Source organism: Pelophylax lessonae, assembly GCF_965119305.1.
Source record: "Pelophylax lessonae genome assembly, chromosome: 2".
Lineage (NCBI taxonomy): Eukaryota > Metazoa > Chordata > Amphibia > Anura > Ranidae > Pelophylax > Pelophylax lessonae.
The window spans coordinates 370942597-370970149 of NC_138769.1; the positions used below are offsets into that span (position 1 = coordinate 370942597).

At 42.6% G+C, this 27553-nt stretch overlaps 1 protein-coding gene across 1 annotated transcript in view; it reads left to right on the forward strand.

Moving 5' to 3' along the window:
* The window catches only part of LOC309548120 (uncharacterized protein), an 88503-nt gene that overhangs the window by 20119 nt on the left and 40831 nt on the right, over positions 1–27553 (forward strand). The window contains exons 5-6 of the mRNA XM_082248085.1: positions 3841–4019; positions 15510–15785. Of these exons, the coding sequence (XP_082104211.1) occupies positions 3841–4019; positions 15510–15785 (455 nt within the window). The remainder of the gene's footprint in view (positions 1–3840; positions 4020–15509; positions 15786–27553) is intronic.

Sequence of the window (27553 nt, forward strand, 5' to 3'; positions counted from 1 at the left end):
CAGGCGGATGACAGCTCCGTCTCTGCTCACTGTGCAGAGACAGAACTGTCAGATCCCCGTTCCCCTCTTTGGGGGACCGGATGAAAATGGACCACCTGTCTGTTTCCATCCGATCTTATCCGATCCGATCCTCCAGACGGATGGAAAATAGGGTTTCCGTCCGTCTGGATTTCACAGACCGGATCGGATAGAAGCGGATTTCAGCGGAGATGTCTCCGCTGACATCTGCTGCTCCATAGGGCTGCATGGAGCATCCGATCAGGTCTGCCTGAAAAACTGACAGGCAGACTGGATCAGAAAGCCCATGTGAAAGGGGCCTTATACTTTTTATCTACAGTGATGCAAGCTGTTTTAAAACTAACACTAATTAGGCATCATGCACACTGGGCATTTTTACAGCTGCTGTTTTTGCCATTAGGCATTTTTTCTGCAGCCAGTAAACTCCCCAGCATGTTATCCTATGTATCCATGCACACATAGGCTTTTAGCAATGTTTAGGGCCAGGGGCTTTTGGAGAAAAAAAAAAATAACACTGTCAAGTGTGTCCAGGAGCAGAAGCGTTTTGGCCAAAGAAACGATTGACACTTGTTAACGCTAGCTGCGTTTAGCTCTTGAGCGTTGAATTAACACCCAAGTGCATGAGGCCTGTAAATGCTCCTTCCCGTGTTACACACTATTACAAGCTTCAGTAGTTTTTTCTGCCAAACAGCTGCTGTCAGGAGGAAAGGCTTTTAGGAGAGTTTGCAAAAGGTCCTGTGTGCATGAGGTCTTAAAGTAGAAGTCCGGTCAAAAGCTAACTAAGCCTAAACCTACTCCCACCCCTATTCTAAGCCCTATGCTAACTATCCTGTACAGGAAAGATGACTATACTTACCTAATCTAAGGGTGATCTGGTCACATGATCTCCCCAACTGCCACCTTCATTGATGATGAGAGAGCAGCAACAGCTGCAGAGCCTAGGCAGTGACATCACCCATAGACTTACTATGGGGCATCCATTGTCCACTATGCCTCCTCTCCCCTGAAGCTACGGTGGGACCTGATCATGTGACCAGACTGAAGCGCCTTTAGATTAGGTAAGAACAAGCATCTTTCCTTTACAGTATAGTTGGTATAGGGCTTAGAATGGGGGTGGAAGTAGGTTTAGGCTCAGATCGCTTTTAACTGGACTTCTACTTTTAGTTGGATGCCACTGGTTTAACCATCACATCCCTCCATCCAAAGCTAATATCAGTTTTGGATGTATATAGTTTCGAGAAAATTCAGATAGGTTAAGGCCCTGTGTTAACGGGCTTTTGTGTGCCTCAAGCAATTTTTCATTCCCATACAATTCTATGGGAATGCAAAACTCGCTTGAAGGCAGTCAGCTGCACCTGTAAATGGTTTCTGAAAGATCTCAAAAGAGTCTCAAACTAATAGCATCAGCACAAGCCTAACGCCTTTTGGCAGAGGCCCATAATCTTTAAAAGATATGTTTTGACCAGGGCTCGTCAAAACCCAGGCGCCAGGTCGCAATGGCAACTGGAAATTGTATCCTGGCGCCTGGTTTACACCACAGCAGTGGTCTGGATTACTCCCACAGGTGAGTGGACTGGCTGATAATTTGTGGCCTGATGGAGCGGTATACGCGCTCCTTTGTGCGAACCGGCGCTCTCCTATGGTGGGCGGTGCTGTGATGAGCCTGTCTTACCCTCACTGCCCACCCACCTCTGACATCCTCTATCCAGTTTGACAGCTGAGGTTGAGCTTGTGGGCTTGATGAGTTGCCCTTTCCTTACCGCTGCTGAGTGCATCCTATCAGTGCCACCTCACGGGTGCCCATCCATGCCGCCTATCAGTGTCCATCAGTGCCACCTCATCAGTGCAGCCTATTAGTGCTTATCAGCACAGCCTTATCAGTGCCACTTCATCAATGTTGCCTATCAGATCTGCCTCATCAGTGCCACCTATTAGTACCATCTCATTAAAGCCTATCAGTGCCCCCTCATCATTGACTATTAGTGCGCCTATCAGTGAAGCCTCATCAGCGAAGGAGAAAAATTACTTATTTGCAAAATCTTATAACAAACAATTTTTTTTTTAATTTTTCGTCTTTTGTCACCAGACTTGATCATTTTTTATTGCCCGACTCCCCGGACATGCAATTCTGGGCGCTGGGCAGCTGATTTAAAATTAATGATTGCCCAGTGACTGTTCTAACTTCAGTGTCGATATTTTCAAATCAACAGTGCAATGGTGGTGTCACCCTCCGTGCCCCTGTATACATGGGGTAGGCAATGCAAACTCACCAGATGTTGTTGACCCCCAATGTCTTACGACAAGTGGGTCAAATGAGCTTGTATGGTGAGTGTCCAGCGGGGTCCCAGCCGTCCGTGTTCGGGTGGTCCTGGATCTTTAGAATAAAGCTGAAATTCCCTTGTTCCACACAAGGTGGCACGCTCCTCATGTTTTCATGTGTTGTATTCTAAAGATCCAGGACCACCCGAACACGGACGGCTGGGACCCCGCTGGACACTCACCATACAAGCTCATTTGACCCACTTGTCGTAAGACATTGGGGGTCAACAACATCTGGTGAGTTTGCATTGCCTACCCCATGTATACAGGGGCACGGAGGGTGACACCACCATTGCACTGTTGATTTGAAAATATCGACACTGAAGTTAGAACAGTCACTGGGCATCACTATTTAATTTTGGAATATATGGACACTGTTTCTATGCACTAAGCACTTTCTTTTGATCATTGGACTTTTTAATGAATTTTTAGGTCACCACTGTTATATGATTTTATTTTATGTGTGTAATATTATTTTGTTTGCACAACCAAAAAGAAGCACAGTCTATGCACTTTACTGTTTTAAGCACACGTGATTAGTGTGTGCATCTTTTCCATTTATGACTGCAAAGTCAAATCTGGCACAGTATATGCACAATATTGTTTGTAATTTATTTAGCACAGGAGAATAGTGTATAGGTGGCATCACACACCCCCTATATGTAGCTATGCGCTGTAAATGATATTTGCTATACTATCTAGTATCATATAAACACCCTCAGGGCGGCTTACAGCAGCAACCCCCAAGTCACAGGTAGACTTATTGGTGTCAATACCAACACACCAGGTATCACCAATCTACATACTATTCCACCTAGTATTTTTCCTATACCATCTTGTTCCAGGAGATGCGCTGTTGATGTAATATTTAATATTGCACAAAGTTCCCAGTTCTCAACCCCTAGGGGTTAATCACAGCAGCAACCCAATATCACATCTAGTATAGAGATTGGCGTGAGTGGTTTTTCCGTTTCCTCCTAACTTTTTTAGCTGGCTCTTAGATTTTAAGCAAATTTGTCAAGCCCTGTGTTTGACCTTTGGCCCTCAATGGGCTAGATCAGGCTTTCTCAGACAGATTATCCCAGTGGAATTTTTTTTCCCAGGTCTCCTGGAGAGCCCAGATAAAACCAAATCATTGGGGTTTAGTAGAAAAAAAAATGGCTTTTACAGTGGTGGTCAATTAGAATAAGGCTCCTTATGGAATGGTGATCTGTTATCTACCCATACAGATGGCTAAAATGGTCTCTGGTGTCATTGCTTCAGCTCTGTCAAATGCTGTTGGCTCTGGAACTATTCAGGCAGCAGCAAGTGGGAGGTCAATCAGTCACAACTCCAGGAACTCCTGGAAGCCTCTGGGGGAACTCTGGTGGAGAATTGCTGACCCTTCAGTTTCAGAGTCCAGTAAAACTATTTTGAAGTTTTGCAAGAAAACTTTAAAATACATTGTTAACAGTTTGGAAAATGTGACAGCAAAGCAGACAACATCTCGCATTTTTCTTTCAGGTGATGTATTAGTTGTTCCAATCAAGCTACACAAGTGCCCATTCTGTCCATACACGGCAAAGCAAAAGGGAATTCTGAAACGTCACATTCGATCACATACAGGAGAGCGTCCTTATCCATGTGAAATCTGTGGTAAGAGGTTCACACGCCAGGAGCATCTGCGGAGCCATTCACTTACTGTGAGTACTGTGTGTGTGTGTGTGTGTGTGTATATGTATATGTATATGTATGTATGTATATATATATATATATATATATATATATATAATGTTACTTTAATCACTATAATGTAAACATTGTTCTCACACGAAGGTCCCAGAGATCTTTGTATTTTTATATATGTAAAAAACTTTGTGTTACTAACAATTTCCCAATTTTAACCACTTGCCATCCACCCCATAGCAGATATACTGCTACAGGACCGCACTCCTGTGCAGGATCACGTGTGTGTATGTATGTATGTATATATATATATATATATATATATATATATATATATATATATATATATATATATATATATACGTGATTCTGCCCTTCCGCCTGCAGGGGGCACGCGTGGGCCACTGGCAAGACGCTTGTGCTGTGAATATTCACAACAGAGGCCAATCTGCGGGGCTGGGCACTGGATGTCCTTCAGCACCCACTGATTGTCCGTAAAACACACAGAACTGAGATCTGCTTTGTTTTACACAGGCAGATCTCAGTTCTGTGTATTTTACCATTCCTGTGTGTTTTGCTATCTATTCTTACAGGGGGAGAAGGGATGGATTTTGTGCTCCTGCAAATCAGGGAATAAAACCCATCTCTTCCCCTAGTAAAAGCACCTAACACAGTACACAAAAACACTGGCTAGGCACACAGTTAAGCCTTTAATCGCCCTAGATGTTTAACCCCTTCCCAGCCAGTGTCAGTACACTGACAATGCCTATTTTTAGCACTGATGACTGTATTAGTGTCAGTGGTTCCTGCAAAGTGCCAGTTAGTGTCTGATTGTCCGCGGCAATATCGCAGTCCCACTATAAGTCCCTAATCCCCGCCCTTACTAGTATAAAAAAAAAAAAACACATAAATATATACCATAGTTTGTAGATGCTGTAACGTCTATATTATAATACATAATACATATTTCTTAGATTTATGAAGAAATTTGATTTTTTTTTTTTAACAGTTGTGGTCATTAACCACTTCAGCTCTGGAAGATTTTTCTTCTGGTTTTTTTTTCCTTTGAGATTTACAATCAACTGCTGGACTGGGCAGTGGGCTATAGATGGTTTCGGAGCATGCGTGAACTGGCTTCCTCCCAGTATCTCATTGCAATATTGGCATAGCAGGGAGCAAAATTGGCTCCCATTGCTGTGCCTTGTAGCTGAAGGTAAAATGTATCCAAGAAAGTGAAGTAATTGCGTTATAGACAGAACTTTGTGCCCTCAATTAAGAATTGTGCCCGTCTCGAACGAACTGTAAGGTCTTTGTAAAAAAAAAAGTATTGTAAAGCTCTCAGACTTACGTTATGAGGGATTAATGTGCACAATAAGCACACATCTAATGAGGCCCACAGGTAGCCATCTTCCCATTTGTAAGATTGTAATGTATCCAAAACATGACCCATATCTTTAATGAAGGCAGGAAGATTGAAAACAATAGGCTCGAGGAAGTAATCTATATATTGCGATAATCCGCTAATGAAACTGTTTGTGCTTGTGACAGTGGGTCACCCAGGGGGGTTTGTCAAGGACTTGTGAACCTTGGGGAGATGATAGAAATAACGGGTGCTGGTTATTTTGGGTAGTAGAAATGTTTTCTTTTATATCTAGGGCTCCATGCCTAAAGGCCTCATTTAATAACAGATTCAACGCTATTTGATATTCAGGGAGAGGATCACTCTTCAGAGTTGTGTATGTGTTATTTGATAGTAGTTGGTGGGCTTCTTTGAGGTAGTCATCTTTGTTTGTACCACTATACTCCCTCCTTTGTCTGCTTGTTTAATAATGATGTCACCATTGGCCTCTATTTCTTTTAGGGCTTTAAACTCTGCAAGGGATAAATTCTTTGGCCTGGTTTCCTTATATATTTTGTAGACCATCATGAGATCATTGAATCTGGGTCGGTGGTGGAGATGTTTGTTGAGCCTTGTTTGTTCCATTCTGAGTTTCCTGTACTGATGGATGAAGCAAAATGACGTTTAACTGTTAATATGCAAATTAGTCGCTGTAAATCTTTTGAAAAGCCCGAACGGATTCGGACCCTGTGAGGGGGCAAAAGTCAGGCCTTTTTGTAAAAGTGACACATCTGCTTCATTTAGACTATATGTGGATAGATAGAAAATTTTAATTGTACTGTAAGTGGAAGCTAATTGCTTCCTCTACTTTCTTTTTTGTTTAGCCTTGACCATTCTTCCTCCTCTTCTGCCTGGTAGTTTTATATTTTCTGTTTTACTCTTTCACTGTACTTTTTGGGGACATGACTAAAAAAAAAAAAAAAAAAAAGAATTCCCTGGGGAATTACCAGTAGAAGGTGCATTCATTATAATAAGATGGGTATGAGTAATATGTTCTGTGTTGGTGGGTGGAAATGGGGCATTGTGAATGGAAAAGGACTCCAAATCACAAATAAGGGGACTGTATCAGTTGGAAATGGGTAGGGTATATGGGGCCAAATTAACCAAGTTGGATCCTTGTATGGGGGTGGAATCTGAGGCAGGATTGGAAGTGGCTGGACCTGCTGCTCCAGAGTTGGTTGAAGGATCTCTGGAAATACTGGATGTACCACTGTCACTGGGTAAAGATATCAATGGTGAATTACTGGAAAGTATACTATTGGTTTTGGTTCATGTGTCTCATGGCCTTTTTTGAGCTGTCCCTGGGGACGGAAGGTATTTCCCAATCTATATTCTTGTATTTAGGTTTTGTGAATAGTGGGCCTTTATTTTTGTTATTCTTTATCTGGCGATTGTTGATGTTATTATGTGGGGTGTTGGAAGGAATGGGACGCTTCCATTCGAAAACTTTTCCCATTTTGTAATCTTCTATGTCTCTCGAGTTTTTTTGGAGAAAATATTGTCCTCCCAATTTTTTTTTTCTTTTTTAAGGTTACTGGTAAGTACATCCTGCCATTTTTGATACAAACAAAGAACCCTTAAAATGCTCTACTTCTGTTCTACCATTCAGAACTCGAGTGTGCGCTAGATCGAGATTTCTATTCCTTTGTTGTACGATAAGTTTTTTATTCACTTGTGAAAACTAAATAGGTAAAACCCGCGCTAAAAAGTGTATAAATGTAAAAAAGTGAATAAAACTGTGCTTCCTGGAGCTGCTGCTCACTAAGTAAAAGACCAGAATGTGATAAAATTAATCAGAAAGGCAGCGCTAACAGGTAAATATAATAAATATGTCCGTATGACTGTGTTCAAAAATCTGAAAATAAATATAGAGTAAAGTGCGTATCGTGATCAATGAGTATAAAATTAATAAATATTAAAGTGCAAAATAATATTACAATGATATGTCCATTGTGCAACCATGTGCAGAAATACACTGTGCAAAAATACAAAATATATTGATAAAAGTGCAGTCCAAAAAGGTTCCTTCAGAGAACTAAGGTGCTGGAAAGGTGCTCAAAAAAATAGTCCATAAGGTGCCCAAGTGCTCTTCAAGAAGAGAAACCCCCCATGGGGATGCACTCACCAGATTGAGGATATATATAGGCCTTGAGCAGATATAATATCCCCTGGACAAGTAGATGGATCCAATGCAGCCTCTTTAAAATGCAATACAGCCTCTTTAGAATGGCTCCCTTATTATCTCCTCTCCTCTCTCTCACCAACAACGTGTGTCAAAAGAAGGGGAAGAAGCCAGACATAGTGAAGCCCATAGGTGTATTTATTAAAATCAGATATAAAGAGTGGTACTCACAAGCATAGTAAAATAATGAGCGTTGGTTTAAGCAAAACACGATGAGTCACTCCACTTCCGCGTACGCTGCCGGCGTGCGTTCCACGGTGGTTTCAGGAAATTACGTTGTGATGCTCCGCTGCCCGGAAGTGCGTCGACGCGTTTCGACCGCCTACTTTGGGCTTTATTTAGGGATGCACCGAAATGAAATTCTTGGCCGAAGCCGAATAATAATGAAATGTTTGGCCGAAGGCCGAATACCGAACGCGGTGTTTCGCATTTTTTCCATTTATTTTGCCAATTTTTTGTCCTCTCTCTTGTCCTCTCATGTCTCTCTCTCTCTCTCTTGTCCTCTCATGTCTCTCTCTCTCTCTCTCGCTCGCTCTCTCTCTCTCTCTCTCTCTCTCTCTCGTCCTCTCATGTCTCTCTCCCTAAATGTTACTGTAGGGAATGGGATTCAGTGCACACTGCAGCCTTGTACCATAGGGTTAATGTTAGTGACACTGTAGGGATTGGGAAGGATGCTGGGAATGGAAATCAGGAAGCATGCAGGCAGCCTTGTAAATTTTAATTGCAGATACAGGGCACTGGGCAGGTCAGGGTTAATGTGGTAACATCAATTACTCAGTGACAGTCAGTCAGTGTCAGTGTGGACTCGATCAGATTATACCGTGACAGACAGTCTCTCATAGTGGTGGTAGTAGGAGGCTGGAGGTGGACTAGTAGGAGCCTGGAAAGGAGCACAGCCGCATACATACATTACTCACTCGTGCACTGCAGCCCGCCCCACACATTCAGTGAGTCTTACTCTCCTCCCTAGTTTTTTCAATGGCACATTCAGGAAGCCAATCACGCCGTGAGTAGCGGCACAGCGGAACCAATTAGGTGTGCAGGCACGCGTGATTGGTTCGCTGTGCAGCTAATCACGGCGTGATTGGCTTCCTGAATGTGCCATTGAAAAAACTAGGGAGGAGAGTAAGACTCACTGAATGTGTGGGGCGGGCTGCAGTGCACGAGTGAGTAATGTATGTATGCTCACCGCTGAAGTGTCCCGGCTTCCCCTGCCTAACACGGAAGTCTGTGAGTCCTCCTGTCCTCCTCCGAGTCCCTTCCCCCTGTAAATATCGTGACCTCGGCGATATGAATATCGCCTACGGCCACAGAACGATAGTCGATATCATATCGACTATCGTTCAGCCCTATTGTTCGGCACAAAATTATTCGGCCTTTTGACTTATTCGGCCGAACACCGAAAGTGCTATTTTTTCTATTTTCGGCCGAATACTGTTCGGCCGCCGAATATTCGGTGCATCCCTAGCGTTATCAAAACTTTTATCAATATATTTTGTATTTTTGCACAGTGTATTTCTGCACATGGTTGCACAATGGACATATCATTGTAATATTATTTTGCACTTTAATATTTATTAATTTTATACTCCTTGATCACGATACGCACTTTACTCTATATTTATTTTCAGATTTTTGAACACAGTCATACGGACATATTTGTTATATTTACCTGTTAGCGCTGCCTTTCTGATTAATTTTTATTCACTTGGTTGTACAAAATTCTGCCAGCGTTTCCCAGTATTTTTTGAGGTCTGGGTCCAAAACATCACATCACATCACGATAGGCAGACCTCTTGCTGTAATACTCAACTCTAAATATTTGTCTAAAAAGCCCAGATCCCACCACTTCTTAACTTCATATTCCATAGTGTGTTGTAACTGCAAAAAAGCTTTCCTCATATTTAGGTCAAATTCTTCTGTATGAGGTGGGCGTGGGTGTGACGTTTCAACTGTGTTTTGGGATGTGAATCTAGTCTTATTAATTACTGTCTCAAAAATGGTTGATAATCTATTCTGACTATCTGCTTCCATTTTGAAAAAAAAAAAAAAAAAGGGGGTGGGGGCAAGAATTTAAAGTAGCAGTACAACGTTAAAAATGTCTTAATAAATAACTTGACAAGATGATTGTGCAGACTATAAAACTTGATGCTATGATAAAAGGCTGATTAACCACCTTCCTACCGGCCACTGTATATATACGTCCTGCATTTAAACATAAATACCGGTGTTATGGCAGCAGATAGCTGCCATAACCCTGGTATTTTTTTAAACGGCAGGCGATCGGCTTTCTGATAAGGGTGGTCCCAGTGGCGGATTCACCGCGGGATCACTCTTCCGGGATGGCGGAAGAGGTGCCCCCCTCCCGCCGTGTCCCAGTCCTTTTTCCCCGCTTACCGGACCCGCCGGCAGCGGGGAAAACGATCGGGTCCCGGATCCTCACAGACAGAATGTCGAGTGAGGGCAAGCTTGCCCTCACTCGACTCTATGGTCTTGGAGGACCGGAGCGACGGCAAACGTCGTTGCCTAGCAACCGGCTTAAAGGTCCCTTTTTTTTTTTTCCTATCTTTATTAGTGTACTTGTGAGATCTGAGGACTTTTTGACCCCAGATCTCACAAAAAAGAGGTCCTGTTGTGCCTATTTCTATTACAAGGAATGTTTACATTCCTTGTAATAGAAATAAAAATGATCATTTTTTTTTTTTTTTAAACGGTGTAAAAATAAAAAATAAATAGTAAAAAAAAATTAAAGCGCCCTGTCCCTGTTCGCTCGCGCGCAGAAGCGAACACATGCGGAAACCCCGCCCACATATGTAAACAGTGTTCAAACCACACATGTGAGGTATTGCCGCGATCGTTAGAGCGAGAGCAATAATTTGAGCTCTAGACCTCCTCTGTAACTCTAAGATGGCAACCTGTAGAAATTTTTAAAATGTCGCCTATGGGGATTTTTAAGTTTTAAAGTTTGTCGCCATTCCATGAGCATGCGCAATTTTTAAGCATGACATGTTGGGTATCTATTTACTCAGGGTAACATTATCTTTCACATTATGGAAAAAAATTGGGCTAACTTTACTGGATTCTTATTTTTTAATTCAAAAAAGTGAATTTTTTCCAAAAAAATTGCGTTTGAAAGACCGCTGCGCAAATACGGTGTGATAAAAAAATATTGCAATCTCCATTTTATTCTCTAGGGTCTCTGCTAAAAAAAATATATAATGTTTGGGGGTTCTAAGTTGTTTTTGCTAGAAAACTACTTGATTTTAGCTTGTAAACACCAAATGTCAAAAATAGGCCTAGTAGGCAAGTGGTTAAATAGACTTTTCAGCCGTGCAGGTTAATGTCCACAGTTCATCGGCAATAACTCAGATGAAGATCCATGATCCACCTAATTGATGATATGTAACTGAGATTGTTTTGACTGGGCAGCCACAGTTCAAACCCAAAGAAGAAAGAAAACTCAAAAGAAAAAGATCAGGCGCCTGGTGTGAGCACCTTGGTGGAATGTAAAGCCTTTATGAACCCACAGCTGCTCCTTTAAATCTCCTGGGTTGGAGAGTAAAAAATAGTCAGCAAGGGGAATACTAGTGCTTCAGGTTGAGGCCTATTGACAATAAAAGGCAGTCTTTCACGTATCACACAAGGTGTGACACATCACATCAAGTAAATGATAAAAGCCACAAAGTTTATTTAGCTACATGAAACCAAGTAAGGCAATGATATTAAACATACGGCTTAACCGGTCACATCAACAAGTGGATAGACTAGTGACCAAGCTGTGCCTGTCTACTTGCTCGACAGCAGTGAGAGCCACGAAGGGATTGTAGGCTGCTGGTGACTCCGTGCAGCAAGCCACTGTGTCGCCCGGACGATGTGGATGATAATTGCAGTGTGGGCTGATGGAATGCAGGGCAGCATGGATCACAGTCTGACGAGTGGGGATGGCCAGTGATGATGTCAGTCACCATGCCCAGGCAGGTTTCAGATCTGGAAGTGGTCAGTCAATGGAGGGAAAGCCGAGAACAGAGTTCCCATCACCATGACAACATGCTTCGCACGTCCGCGCCTCGTCAAGTCAGGTGACGGGACGCACCAATCTGATGCTTCTTTAAAAAAAAAAAAAAAGGGGGGGGGATTTGTGTTTAAAAATAATTCTTATCCTCTGGCATGAAGCTCCACTGCTGTGACACAAGTAGATGCTGTAAATTTCAATAGGCAGCCAAAAACATCAGTGTAATAAATTTAAAATAAAAAAATTAAAGGAACACAATACAAATAAAAATGTAAAAATTAAAAAGTATAAAAATAAAACATAATCTGGTCTTTGAGCTCTGCAGGCAGTTATTTTTACCTCATGGCTTTTGCTCTGATACAGTATGCATTATCAGCTGTGAGACCTTTTAAGAGAGGTGTGTGCCTTTCCCAAATCATGTCCAATCAATTTAAATAAACACAGGTGGACTCCAATTAAGGTGTAGAAACATCTCAGCAACAATCAAAAGAAATGAGAGGCACCTGAGCTAAATTTCAAGTGTTGTTGCAAAGGGTCTGAATACTTATGCCAATGGGAAATATTAGTTTTTCTTTTTTTATTAAATACAGACCTTTCTAAAAATTTGTTTTCACTTTGTTATTATGGGGTACTGAGAGTAGAATGAGATAAACATGAATTTAAACAACTGTAGTATCAGGCTGCAACATAAGAAAATTGAAAAAAGTGAAGGGATTCTGGATGAATTTTGTGTGTGTGTGTGTGTGTGTGTGTGTGTGTGTGTGCGCGCGCGTGTGCAAGCAGTATCTCACAAAAGTGAGTACACCCCTCACATTTTTATAAATATTTTATCTTTTCATGTGGCAACACTGAAGAAATGACACTTTGCTACAATGTAAAGTAGTGAGTGCACAGCTTGTATAACAGTGTAAACTTGCTGTCCCCTTAAAATAACTCAACACACAGCCATTATTGTCTAAACCGCTGGCAACAAAAGAAAGTACACCCCTAAGTGGAAATTTCGAAACTGGGCCCAAAGTGTCAATATTTTGTATGGCTACCATTATTTTCCAGCATTCCCTTAACCCTCTTGGGCATGGAGTTCCCCATAGCTTCACAGGTTGCCACTGAAGTCCTCGTCCACTCCTCCATGACGACATCACAGGGCTGGTGGATGTTAGAGACCTTGTGCTCCATCGCCTTTCATTTGAGGATGCCCCACAGATGCTCGAAAGGGTTTAGGTCTGGAGACATTCTTGGCCAGTCCATCACCTTTATCCTCAGCTTCTTTAGCAAGGCAGTGGTTGTCTTGGAGGTGTATTTGGGGTTGTTATCATGTTAGAATACTGCCCTGCAGGCAGTCACCGAAGGGAGGGGATCATGCTCTGCTTCAGTATGTCACAGTACATGTTGGCATTCATGGTTCCCTAAATTAACTGTAGCTCCCCAGTGCCGGCACTTCCACCACCATGCTTGACTGTAGGCAAGACACACTTGTGTTTGTACTCCTCACCTGGTTGCTGCCACACAGGCTTGACACCATCTGAACCAAATAAGTTTATCTTGGTCTCATCAGACCACAGGACATGGTTCCAATAATCCATGTCCTTAGTCAGCTTGTCTTCAGCAAACTGTTTGTGGGCTTTCTTGTGCATTATCTTTAGAAGAGGCTTCCTTCTGGGATGACAGCGATGCAGATCAATTTGATGCAGTGTGTGGCATATGGTCTGAGCACTGACAGGCTGACCTCCCACCCCTTCAACCTCTGCAGCAATGCTGGCAGCACTCATATGTCTATTTCCCAAAGACACCTTCTGGATATGACGCTGAGCACGTGCACTCAACTTCTTTGGTCGACCATGGCGAGGCCTGTTCTTAGTAGAACCTGTCCTGTTAAACCGCTGTATGATCTTGGCCTCTGTGCTGCAGCTCAGTTTCAGGGTCTTGGCAATCTTCTTATAGTTTAGGCTATCTTTGTGTAGAGCAACAATTCTTTTTTTCAGATCCTCAGAGAGTTTTTTGCCATGAGGTGCCATGTTGAACTTCCAGTGACCGGTATGGGAGAGTGAGAGCGATAACACCAAATTTAACACACCTGCTCCCCATTCACACCTGAGACCTTGCAACACTAACGAGTCACATGACACCGGGGAGGGAAAATGGCTAATTGGACCCAATTTTGACATTTTCACTTAGGGGTGTACTCACTTTTGTTGCCAGCGGTTTAGACATTAATAGCTGTGTGTGTTGAGTTATTTTGAGGGGACAGCAAATTTACACCGTTATACAAGCTGTGCACTCACTACTTTACATTGTAGCAAAATGTAATTTCTTTAGTGTTGTCACATGAAAATATATAATATTTACAAAAATGTGAGGAGTGTACTCACTTTTGTGAGATACTGTGTGTGTGTGTGTGTGTGTGTGTGTGTGTGTGTGTGTGTGTGTGTGTGTGTGTGTATATATATATATATATATTATACATACCTGCCCTGTGTGGTTTTGCACAGAGAGACCCGATCCTCCTCTCCTTAAGTCAACCGCTGGTGCTCCTGGCTCCTCCCCCCTAGAGAGTGCCCCATAGCAAGCCGCTCTCTATGGGGGCACTTGTGCTGGCTCACTCCCACTCCCATTCTCTCCTCACCGGCTGTGATTAACAGCAGCAGGAGCCAATGGGGGCTGGGGGGAGGAGCTGCACAGAGAGAGTTTTTTTTACCTTAATGCATAGAAGCATTAAGGTACAAATCCTTTTACCTTAAGGCTCCGTTCACATCTAGGCGTTTTTGGGGAGTTTTTCTGCTCTAGGATCAGCTCTCAAAACGCCCAACAAGACAAATCCTATTCATTTGAATGGCCCCTGTTCACATCTGAGCGTTTTGACGCTGTTTACAAAACGCCCAACGCTCAAAAAAGTACATGAGCTTCTTTTTGGGCAGATTACAGGCGTTTTCCATTGGTATCTATTCAATCAAAAAACGCCTGCACAAAAAACGCCTGTAAATCGCGGTAAAATCGCGGTAAAAAAACGCGTGAAAAAGCTACGCTCAGGTGTGAATGTAGCCTTAGAGCCACTGTAAGGTGATATTAAAGGCTCGTTGTTTGTTTTAGAAAAAAAAAATAATAATAATAATAATAAACATGTAAGAGCCCATTCACACTTGTGTTGCCCCATGTAGCTTGACATAACAAAAGCAATGTTAATCAATCAGTGCCGTCTTAATTGGCACTACTGAAGTTGCTCAGACTTCAGAAAAGGGTCCTGTACTACTTTGAGGCGACCTGTGATCCGACTGTCCCATATACTTCAATGGGAGTCGCCTCCTTATCTTAATTGACACGACTTGTTATCAGACTTTCCAGGAAGAAGAAAGAGATTAGCCAGGCATTCCCCACAGACAAAGTCGCCTGTCTCTTCAAAGTCGTGCACAAGTCTCTTCCAAGTCTCTTCCAAGTTTCTAAACAAGTCTCTTCAAGTCACGGGGCGACTTTCTGGTAGTGGTAGTGTGAACCAGCTCTTATACCCACCTGCTTTGTGCAGTGTTTTTGCACAGAGTAGCCCAGATCCTCCCTTCTCCGATCCCCCGCTGGCGCTCCTCCTTCCTGCCGAGTGTCCATTCACACACAGACCTGCACCTCTATCTCCTCATTAGCTCCCTGGCTCTCACTGCTGCCTCAGCCAATGAGGAGTGAGAGTACCTGGAGAACCAAGACTATTGTGCAAATTGCTGGATCGCGATGGGGCTAAGGTAAGTATTGGGGGGGTTGGGGGGCCACTGCACAGTAAAGGTTTTTTACCTTCATGCATAGAATGCATGAAGGTAAAAAAAAACTCTTGAGCCTTTAGAACCACTTTAACTTGTCACTGGAATACCTAACAGCACTTCTGAAAATGTATAGGTAGCAAATATTTATCTGTGCCTTTTTCCTTTCTGCAGGTTCACCGATCCAACCGACCCATTATTTGTAAAGGTTGTCGTCGTACCTTCACCAGCAGTTTATCCCCAGGTCTGAGGCGTTTTGGTTTGTGTGATAGCTGTACCTGTGTCACTACAACAAATGAAGATTCCCACCAAGCAAGTCATGCAGAAGCTGCATCTGAAAGTATGGACAAGGATGAAGGAGATGGAGATTGGCCTATTTACATTGAGTCTGGTGATGAGAATGAGGTGGCTGAGGAAGACATTGAGGATAAAGAACAAATACATAGGGAGGTACTAATGTGACCCGCTACAAGATCCATGCAGTTACCTCTCTATGCAGGCCATCTAGGTAGCATCATACTAAATGGCTTAGGCCGTCCTATTTCTGCCACTACTGAGTCCATCTCCGTGGTCAGCAGGTTCCTTGACTCTTTTGGCTATGTACTGTGCTGCTGGTCCATTAGTAGCAAAACACTTTCTATTTTACACATTTCTTGACATTTATTTTAGTGCTGTGCACTATATTTCGGCATTAACTGTGACTTCACCGGACTTTTTAGCGTTGATATTTGTGTCATGGAAAGATCAGCTGTTTATTACCCTACAAGAATGCTTACCAGACTAGCCAGCGTACAAAAGATATATCAGCCTCTGTTTTTTAATGCCTTTTTTTATATATATATATATATATATATATATATATATATATATATATTACAGTCCTATAATTTTAGACAGTCAAAATGCCTCACTCTCTTTGCAACTGGGAGGAATAAAACATGGTGTTTTGGAAATTTTAGGCATTGGACATGTGTATGTGTATATGTATATTTGCACAACTAGAAATGTCCAAAAATGATATGAATTACTTTGTGGTTAATCATTACTAGAATTAGCATTTAACACCTTTTCAGAAAAGATGAATGTGTCTGCATAAAGGGATTTTTACAAAATGAACGTGCCAATTTCTTTAGCCATTTAGAAATGGATTTTATACACAGAAATGCTATGTGCCCTGTCTTTGACACAGAACCTAAAGACTTTCCTAAAAGGCTCCTATAGAAGGGTGCTCTTTGCAAAGCTGCGTTTTGCTATTCAAATGCGTCTGTTTGAATGGCAAAAGCAGCGCCTTCAGTTCAAACTTTACTCGATAGTTTGTATCAACTTTATGTATCAAAAGCAAGTAAAGGTCAGACCCAGCCTCTGAACTGCCATGTGTTCTAGTCAATGGGATTACAAGCACAACAATCAGTGCTTTCTGTCCATTTTGTGGGCTGTTTGACCCATTATCTGTTCTGTGTCCCTAGAATTACTGAGCAGGCTCATTGAAAAAAAGGAATAGATACCTGTGCTTGTTTTATATTTCAGTGTCCTTATTTTGTTTTTTTTCCTTCTAGTATCGTACCTATTTTGGGTAGTCTTTATTTAAATGCTACGCAAGACAAGTTGCATTAAAGGCCTTGTATTGCAGCTATTATGTACAAAAAAGAGTTGATAGGACATACTTCAGTCTAGCGGGAAGATTGTAGTTATCATGAGATATGCAGGTTCATCTTTCTACCTCTTCTGTGGAATCAATTAGTCCTCCGTGATGCAAAGAGTGCTTTTTTTATTTAAAAACCTCCTGGGTTGGTTTAGAATGGCACTGTGCCTTGTAATAGCTGTGATGGCCAATCACAGCGATCACAAATGTAAACATAACTACTATTTATAGGAGAGCCTTCCCCTTCCTCTCACAAGGAAGTAAAGAGAGGACAGAGAATTCTATGAATTTATCTTTCATTCAGATGAACAGCAGCAGATTCCAGGGGGCGTAATGGGGTTAATAAATGCTATTGTAGGAGATTGTTTTTGTAACGCTTTTAAGCACCCCCCCCCCCCCCATATCTTTTGTACATCTTATTTGCATCCTGTCTCTGTAGTGCCTGCATATTAACCCCTTCACCTCCTTTCCTGCACAGTAATACCCTCATCTCTGTCCTCCCCCCCACTGTATGTGACCTGTAGATTAACCCTTTTTTCTCTGTATATGACTTGTACCATAATCACGTACTAATCATAATTACTGTATCGAATGCACCATTACCAAGCTCCACATTTTAACCACTTCGATTTCAGCATGTTTCTTTCCTGACTGAAAAATTGTGGCAAAAGATGAGATCACCTTGGGGTGTCTACTTTCTAAAAAGTAGTCATTTGCTGGGTGTTCGTATTGTCCTGGCCTTTTTATTTGATACCTTTTTATAATTGAAAGTAAATGAAATGGTGTGTGTGTGCGTGTGTGTTTTTTTTTTTTTTTTTCCAAATTTTGGGTCTTTTTTTTCCCTTTTTTATATGGCAAAAAAGCAGTGGATATTAAAAACCACCAAAAAGAGATATAATTAATTTGGGTAGACTGTCGCTTGAAAGAATAATTGCTGGCCATACTACCAAAGCACTGAAAGATGACCTGATAATAAGGGGTTGGGCAAGTGGTTAAAAAACGTTCCTCATAGTAGCCTATCCTGGAGATGGGCTTTAAACTATGAGCTATGTAAGCAGAGCATCTTGAGAGAAAACCACTTAAAGAGCAACGCCACTTCTGCTGAGAAAAAAACATTCCCCTCCGGGTGATCTCTGTACATTGCAGGGATTTTAACAAACACTGTTGCAGATTCCTAACTTTTGTTATTCTGAAGAAATAGCGTTTTTTTTGTCTCTGTGTCCATGTGCAAAGTAAATCTAATAGGAGTCATTTTATAATTATCAGCTGCTGCACCTGCAGGGTTCTAATGAAGAAAGTGGCAAGGTCTGCATTACTTAGATGCGAGTTCCCTTTGAAAGTATCAAACCAAAAATTACTTTTTTCGCTGGGGATGCCCAAAATCTGACTTCCTAGTACTTCCTAGTATCCTAGTGCAGACTTCTGGGAAAATCAGTAAGCCAATCACAAAAGCAGGAAATTGAATGTCTGGGGGGGGCGTTCTGTACACCATCTGTGTGAACGCCTCCAGGTAGCCATATTGCATTGCATTTTACACAATGATGCTTTTTTTTTTTTCATATCACAGCTCTTTAGCAGTCTCTATAGTAGCACCTATTTTTTATTTTTTTTTCCTTCATTCATCCTACTTTTACCTATTGGCTGGAATTAATAATTTTTTATATTGGCCAATGGAAAACAGCTATTTTAAACTAATTGCAAAAAGAGGTTTGATGTCATTGTATACAGAAAGACTGTGTAAGGCTTCCCAAGACCTCCTGCTCTCTAGCTATCTCCTCCCATGCTCATCTCCAGAGCTTTTCCAGAGTGTCTGCTATACCCTAGGAACTTATTACCCCAATCTAGCTCCTAGTATATCTGCATTCAGGCGTTCCCTGAATTCTTATATCTTTAGAGAAGTTTATCCCACTGTCACCATTTACTTTTTTCCTTTCTACATCAACCCATCCCATACAATTACCCTTTGTATCACTTCACCTTCCCTTTTTATATTGTAAGCTCTCATGAGGCCATCCTAACCCTCATGTATTGAATTGTTTTGTAACTTGACTGTCTTCCTTTTGTATTGTAAAGCATTGAGAAAACTGTTGGTGCTTTATAATTCCTGTGTAATATTAGAGCTGTGACAGAAGAGAGGGAGAAATAAATGGCTTACAACAGACTCTAAGCACAGGCATTGTTGAATGGGATAGCAGAGGAATGACATGGGTCACTTTTTATTTCTAGGAACGTAGCACTACTGTACATAGGAGTAAATGGATTGCTATATAGGTCTCATCCTGCAAGAACACTGTTTTGATTTATTGTGGTTATAAACCCTTACATATACCCAGTGAAATGACTGGCATCAGATGATACACAGAGATAAAACAAATCACCCTACATAAGGTTGTACCTGTTACTCTACAGCCGTCTTCCCCTACATCCATTCAAAGTGCAGAATTTACACAGGATCTCCCAGCTCTACAAAGCAGGGGGTGGGGAGCTGAAGTAGGGATAGATCTGAGAGCTGATTGGAAGGAAGAGACACCCCCCTCCTTTTGACACAACACACAGGAACAGAGCTGAGGCTGTCAATCAGACTTTGCCCTCCCCTGTCACCATTTTTCTTTTGGTGTCGGGAAAGCTTGTCAGAAGTGACTCATGCTGATAGCAGAGGGATGAGGCAATGGACAGAAATTACACTTAGTGCTTTTATTTGAGACAAGAAAACACTATAGAGGGATATGATTTGTTCATATTTCATGTCTGAGGTTTACAAACACTTTAACACACATTTTGACATGTCTAGAATGTAGAAATTCCCCTGGTAAATGTTTTTTTTAAAGGTTTTTTTTTTTTTTTTGTAAGCTTGTTTATTTAAAAAAAAATACAAACATACATAGATTTTAGTTTATGTGGGACGTGGGGCTGATTATAAATTGACTTTGTCAGAGCTATAGTTATTTTTATAATACTAGTCTTGGTATTGCTCTGTGGAGCATTTCAGATTGACTTAACCAGTACATTATTGTATTACTATTCTACAGCTGATCATCATTTTAAGCAGGTTTGTTTTTGCTGTGAGATCACAATGAAATCTCTTCTTTTCGTTTCTTGTTACAGTTTGCAAAGTCTGCAGCCTTGTACTTAAGCTCCACTGTGTATGTATGTTATGTATTTGATATCATTGTGCAGAGTACAGGTGGACAACTATTACATGTAAATAAGGTGTTTTAGTACTGGAGTGTTTTTATTAGGACTCCGATGCATGTTAAGCTAGTAAATGTAATCTGAGAACAGATTTCATCTTCCTTGAGGGACTGGACCAAATTCGGTGTTTTAATGTGGGAATCCCACCTAAAACCATGTATACATTTAAGGTGGGTTGCTGGTTTAAATATGATACTGAGAGCAATGTGTTTTTATTTCCAGGAATAAAACCCCCGGTTTTCTCAAAAACTTCAAAACAGAAAAATGACTCACTGTGTTTCTTTAAAAAATGTAACTATCTGGGGTTATATTACTGTATGCAGATATAGTCCATGTTTGATATTTATTATTCTACATCCACAGGTAAATAAAACATTTCTCATCCTACCTTTATTCTTCTACGCTACAATAAAATTATCTGGGAATTGTTCTGAGAAAGAGAATGCCATTTTATGTCCAAAGACAGTACGGTTATACTTTTCAAGCCTTTGAATAAAACCTTTTAAGCCATTTCTTCTGAACAGGGCTGTGTTCATGTCCAAAGAGCTTTATTTCCTAAATGCATAATGAGCTTTTTTAAAGTACATCTATCATAAATCCAGGAATTTCTGTTCAGTATTAGTTGAAAAATTGTTTAGGTAGAGGTTTTCTTCAGTGAAAAATCACATTTTAAAATCAGTAGATGTTAATATTTAGCCAGCTGAAGTTATTTGTGAATTTTGACTTCTGTAAAAGTGAGCCTTCCTGCAGGTCCTTGAGTTTGACTATTAGGCTCCGTTCACATGTAGGCGTTTTTGGGGAGTTTTTCTGCTCTAGGATCAGCTCTCAAAACGCCCAACAAGACAAATCCTATTCATTTCAATGGTCCCTGTTCACATCTGAGCGTTTTGACGCTGTGAGCAAAACGCCCAACGCTCAAAAAAGAACATGAGCTTCTTTTTGGGCGGATTACAGGCGTTTTTCCATTGGTCTCTATTCAATCTAAAAATGGCTGCACAAAAAACGCCTGTAAAACGCGGTAAAAATCGCGGCAAAATCGTGGTAAAAAACGTGTGAAAACGCTACGCTCAGGTGTGAATGTAGCCTTAAAGTACAACTAAAAGCCTCTGTATTACAGTCTAAACATGTTTCATATCCATTTACTGTGTGATGAACAAGCCTCGGAAAGTAAAAAAAAAAAAAAAACACCTTTTAACTTCCCTAATTTTAGCCAAATTTTCATTCATTTGCAACTCGCACCCTCCCCCTCTTAGACAATGCAGGCCACAGTGTAAGGCCCCTTTCACACCTGTATGTTTAGTTTTCTGCCCAGCAGGGGATCGATCCGCCAATCCCCGCTGAGCAGGCGGATGACAGCTCCGTCTCCGATCTGTGTGCGGAGACGGAGGTGTCAGATCCCCGCTGTCCTCTATGGGGTAATCTGATGAGAATGGACCGCCTGTCTGTTCTCATCCAATCCAATCCGCCAGACGGATATAAAATAGGGTTTCCATCCGTCCGGATTTGACGGACAGGATCGGATCGGATTTCAGCGGACATGTCTCCGCTGTGATCCGCTGCCCCATAGAGATGCATGGGGCATCCATTCAGATCCGCCTGAAAAAATTTTCAGGCGGATCTGAACGGTCCGCATGTGTGAAAGGGTCCTTAAGGTTTTTATCAACAGAGGATGTACTGTCAATATAGAAAGCAATGGGCAGGACTGGGTGTGCCCAGGTGCTGATTTAAAAGCCATGTCTCGGGATCAGGGGACTACAAACACTTGGGTGCCATGCACACTGGGTGCTTATCCCTGGTTCGTAGGGCTACAATGTGTAGCTGCGGGTGGAGGGCAGAGGTGTGCTGTTGAGCCCCGCTGTGCAATCTGCCTGCTGCTAAATGCCCAGTGTGCACAAGGCTTGACACCTTTTTTTTTTTTTTTTTTCATATAAGATAGCTGAAAAAGCTAATAAGCTTGCTCTAGATTTCAATTCCATCCACAGACAGTTAGGACATAAGGTTTCTGGCTGAACAACAGGTATTTTCTGTATTTGCAGAAAATGCATTTTTCCTGAAAAATAATGAAGTCCCTACATCAAAGGACCAGTAAGCGGAAATATGACATTTTTGTCCTTGGGTTTATGCATCCTTTCAACATACATACAAGGTTTAGCTAATCCATTATTCGCATTCAAACTTGTTCAACTTTAAAGAACATGTCAAGTTGAATGTGACTATTACTAGCTATACTTCGAAAACCTTCATAGACGATCAGTATTGAGGCTTAACATTTGATTGTTACATTAAAAGTTTTTAGATTTTAGTTTCATCTACCTTCTAAAACTTGTGTTTACACATCACCCATGTTGTTTACGACACTTCACATTTAGCGCACCAGACTATTTTCATTTACCTTATTCCAATTATTGGATCTTTGGTTGCAGCTTATTCACTCATATCAGTGCACTTTCTTACAATAGTTCACCTACATTGCAGTGTACTACAAACCAAGGTAACACACTACCATTCATGGTGGAGAGCTGCATGAGAAAAAATTTCCACTTGCCGACTGCCCACAGTATATATATGTCATTACTTTGATGTTAAATACTGCTGTTATGGCAGCAGCTAGCTGCCAAAATTCTGGTATAATTTTTTACTCTGGGCGATTCAGAGTCTGATATATGTGGTCCGCGCATTTGCTGCTGCATCACTTTTAGAGGTGGTGGGAGAGGTGCCCCCACCTCCCTGTTGTTTCCGGGTTCACCGGAGCCGCCAGCAAACCCAGAAGCAAGAAGTAGGGTGACGGAAAGATGGGCCCCATTCGGCTTTATGCCCTTGGAGAACTGGAGGGACCTCTGATGTCCTTTCCGATTTTCAGGCATAAAAAAATTATGCATTTTTTAAAGTAAAAAATGTATTTTTTTTTTATTTTTTTTTTTTTTAGCTTTCAAAGGTAAATGAGAGATCTGGGTTCTTTTTGACCCCAGATCTCTCGATAAAGAAAAGCTGTCATGCTTATGTTTATTACAAGGGATGTTTACTTTCCTTGTAATAGGAATAAAAGTGATCAAAAAAAATAAAGGGACAGTGTTAGAATAACAAGTAAAAAAAATTTTTAAGTGCCTCATCTCTCCGTGCTCGTGTGCAGAAGCGAACGCATGCATAAGTCACACCCACATATGTAGACGGTGTTCAAACCACACATGAGGTATCCCCGCGATCATTGGTGCAAGAGCAATAATTCTAGCACAAGACGTCCCCTGTAACTCTATATAGGTAAGCTGTAAATATTTTTAAAGCGTTGCCTAGGGAAATTTTTTTTATGTACTGTAGTTTGTCGCTATTCCATGAGCGTGCCCAATTTTAAAGTATGACATGTAAGGTATCTATTTACTCAGCGTAACATCATCTTTCACATTATGCAAAAAAACTAGGGCAACTATTGTGTTTTTTTTTTTTATTCATTAAAGTGTATTTTCTCTTTCGTTCATTGACTGACACCGCTTCAAATCTTCATTTGACAGATGGGTTATGCTGCTCTTCCCAGGAGTAGGACTCTAGGAGGAAAAAGGTTAGCCAAGCTTAACTACGCCTATAGGGCAGTCCCAGGTAGTATACTCCCACTTCCTGCTCTAGGATCTCAGTTTTTTTCTGCCTAGCCAGGAGTAAGCTCTTTGCTGGGATCTCTGGTCCTGGCATTTATTCCTTTTTTTAAACGGAACGGAACCTTTTTTCCTTTTGTTGTTTTTTCTTCTACAATCAAGTTTGTTCCTGTGAGAACTACAATCAACTGCCGGACTGGATGACGCACTGGATATCCTAGACCCTTACAGTTGTCCCAGTCTGGCCAGCTCCACGCTAGGTCGGCTGCGACATGGTCCCACTGGAGAGACTGGCTTGCGAGTGGGACACCTCGCAAGGATGCACACGACCTGGTCGCAGCCGGAGTCGCAGCATTCCTCTGACCCGCAGCACCCCTCGTTCCGAGATGGGGAAGTGACCTGCCTGAAGGGACCCCTGCCAGGTTCCAGTGGTATGGTGAGTAGTGACCTCTCTCCCTCGGGAAGTTTGGGGTGAATGCTCCGTCCTTTAACCACTTACCGCATACTGACGTACCCGTACGTCGGCAGACTTTGCGGGGTTATACCGGGATGATGTATCTAGCTAGAGACATCATCCTGGTACCGTGGTTTAAAGCCGACGGTCGGCTTTCCGACGGTAATGACCGATGCGGCTCAGAAGCCGCTCGATTGTTACCCGGGTGAGCGGGAGGGGACATCCCCCCCCCTCCCGCCCCCCCCTCCCACCGGGAGCCCCGAGCACCCAGCCGGCACGTCCGCCGACTCGATGGAGTCCCGATGAATGCCGGAAACGGCATCGATCGCGGGTCTCCGATGACGTAACCCGGAGGCGGCGTCCATGACGTCACTTCCGGGTTACTGTGCTGCAAAAGGCGGCAAATTTAAAAAACGGCTGTATGCAAAAACGCCGTTTTCGGCGTTTTGCATACATGGAAGTGTAGTGGAGGGGTCTAGGGTCTTTTAGACCCTCGATCCCTCCATAAAGTGTACCTGTCACTACATATTGGTGTCACAAGGGATGTTTACATTGCTTGTGACAGCAATAAAAGTGATCAGATTTTTATTTTTTTTTAAAAACCTGTAATAAAGTTAAAAAAAAAGAAAAAATAAATAGGAAAAAAAAAAATTTAGCCGCCCCCATCACCGTTAGCTTGCGCACAAAAAAAAATGTATACGCAAGTCGAGCCGCGAATGAAATCGCTGTTCAAACCACACATGTGAGGTATTGCCCCGATCGCCAGAGCGTGGCCAATAATTTAAAAAAAAGAGCTACACTCTAACTCTAAACTGGTAACCGTTAAATAAATTTAAAGCGTCGCCGATTGAGATCTCTATTGACCGTAGTTTGTCGCCATCCCACGGGGGGGCGCAATTTTAAACCGTAACATGTTGGGTATCTTTACTAGGCGTGACATCATCTTTCACAATATACAAAAAAAATGGGCTAACTTTACTGTTTAGTATTTTTTAAATGCAGTGAAATGTGATTTTTCTAATTTTTTCCAAAAAAATTGCGTTTTTAAAGACCGCTGCGCAAATACCGCGTGACAAAAAATTTTGCAATGACTGACATTTTATTCTTCAGAGTCTTTGCTAAAAAATATATATATAATGTTTGGGGGTTCTAAGTAGTTTTCTAGGAAAAAATACTGGTTTTAACTTGTAAACAAAAAGTGTCCGAAATAAGGCTGGGGCTTAAGTGGTTAAGGATCCTGCAGACAGGAAGGCTGAATCCTTGGTCCGCCATCTTCTTACCGTGGCAGGTTCAATCCTGAGACCGGTGTTTGTCATAACCCTGGTCTCTCAAACCTTGACGGAGTGGACGAAGCATTTTTTACGCCACGATTTAAAAGTGGGTCAGCACCCTCAAGAAATGGCGGAGCTGGCAGACCAGTTAATAAAGGGGTTGCAATATATCTGTGATGCCTCCCTGGGTGCATCCCCGTTAGCCTGCAGGGCTTCGGTGACAGTGGTGACCTTACACCGCATGATCTGGTTGAAATGTTGGTCTGTGGACCAGGCCTCCCAAAAGGTTCTGACGGATCTTCCCTTTGTAGGGAACCATCTGTTCGGAGCCTCCATGGAAGAGATCATAGAGTCTCACAGGAGGCAAGAGCACTTTGCTTCTGCAGGTTACTAAGAACAGAGAGCCTCGCTGAAAAACGTGGTCCTGTTTTTCAGTTCACAAGCGGTCCTTTCGTCCAACGGGGTCACAGGACAAGGGTTCTAAATCCTCTCGTCCCTTCACACTGGGTTCCAAGAAACCCTGTCTGGCCTTGCGGATAAGCCCTCCTCCGCCTGAAGGGACACCCTCACCTGTACTAGGGGTGGGGGGACATCTTTTGTTTCTTTCTGGACCCATGGACCTCGTTCATCCAAGACAAATAGGTACTCGAGTTGATTCGGTCCGGTTACAAGATTGAGTTTGGATCCTTGGTTCTTCCCTTCCAATTTGCGTCTGTCTGCGGATCGGCTTTAAGGCCTTCTAGGAGCGGTACAGCATTTGTTGTCACAAGGGGTCAATGTCCCATTTCCAGAGTCGGAACGTTTTTAGGGGTTTTATTCCAATCTCTTTACGGTCCCCTGGAAGTAGGGGAAGGTTCGCCCAATCCTGGATCTCAAGGCCCTGAACCACTTTGTGCAGGTTCAGAAATTCAGAATGGGATCCATTCGCACAGTTGTGGCTTCCCTTCATCAAGGGGACTTTCTGACCTCCATCGATATTGACGCTTTCCTTCAAATCCCGATCTACATTGGGCATCAACATTTTCTTCCCTTTGCCATAGGCGAGGAGCACTATCAATTCATGGCGTTACCCTTTGGTCTCACCTCAGCCCCTCGGGTGTTCACAAAAGTGTTGGCTCCGGTGTTAGCCTTACTCAGACAGCGGGGAATTTTGGTACTGGGGTACCTGGACGATCATCTTCTGAGGGCGGAATCGTCATCGGTCCTGAAGGAGGATCTGGACATCACGGTGAGAACTCAGTTCGGATGGACTCTGAAACGAAACTCTTGAAATTGCAGCATGCGATTCAGCTCCTGTTATTCAATCGCTGGTCGTCTCTCAGAACTTGCATGCAGGTGCTGGGCCTGATGGTCTCCACCTTCTAGGGTGTCCCATTCACTCACTTCCATACCAGACTTCTACAAAAGGAAGATTCTAACCAAATGGGACAAGAATCCACTGTCTGAACAATTTGACCCTGTTGAGCTGGGGTGCGAGAGGGTCTCTACTTTGGTGGCTCTGTTCCCCGGCGCTTCGACGAGGGAAATCCTTCCTCCCCCTGTTCTGGACAGTGGTTACCATGGACCCAAGCCTGTCCAGGTGGGGAGGGGTCCTGGGCACAGAATCTGCCCAAGGGTTTTGGTCTCGGGAGGAGTCCAGTCTACCGCTCAACATCCTGGAAATTCGAGTGATTAGGCTTTGCCTGTCCCATCGGACGGATCGTCTGCAGGGGTGTTCGATAAGGATTCAATCGGGCAACGCCATGGCTGTGGTATATATCAATCAGCAAGGGGGCACCAAAAGCGCCCTAGTGGCAAAAGAAGTGGCCGGTATTCTAAGGTGGGCAGAACGCCTTGTTCCAGCGCTTCCTGCTGTGCACATTTCAGGGGTGGGAAATTAGCAGGCGGACTACCTCAGTCGTCAGGCACTGTGTCTAGGCGAATGGTTCCTTTTTTACCTGGAAGTTTTTCAGCAACTGTGTCTCCGGTGGGGGACCTCCGATGTGGACCTGTTGGCCTCTCATCTCAACCTGATGGTTCAGAGATTTGTTGCGGGGTCTTGGGATCCTCTTGCAGACGCCGCAGACGCTCTGGTG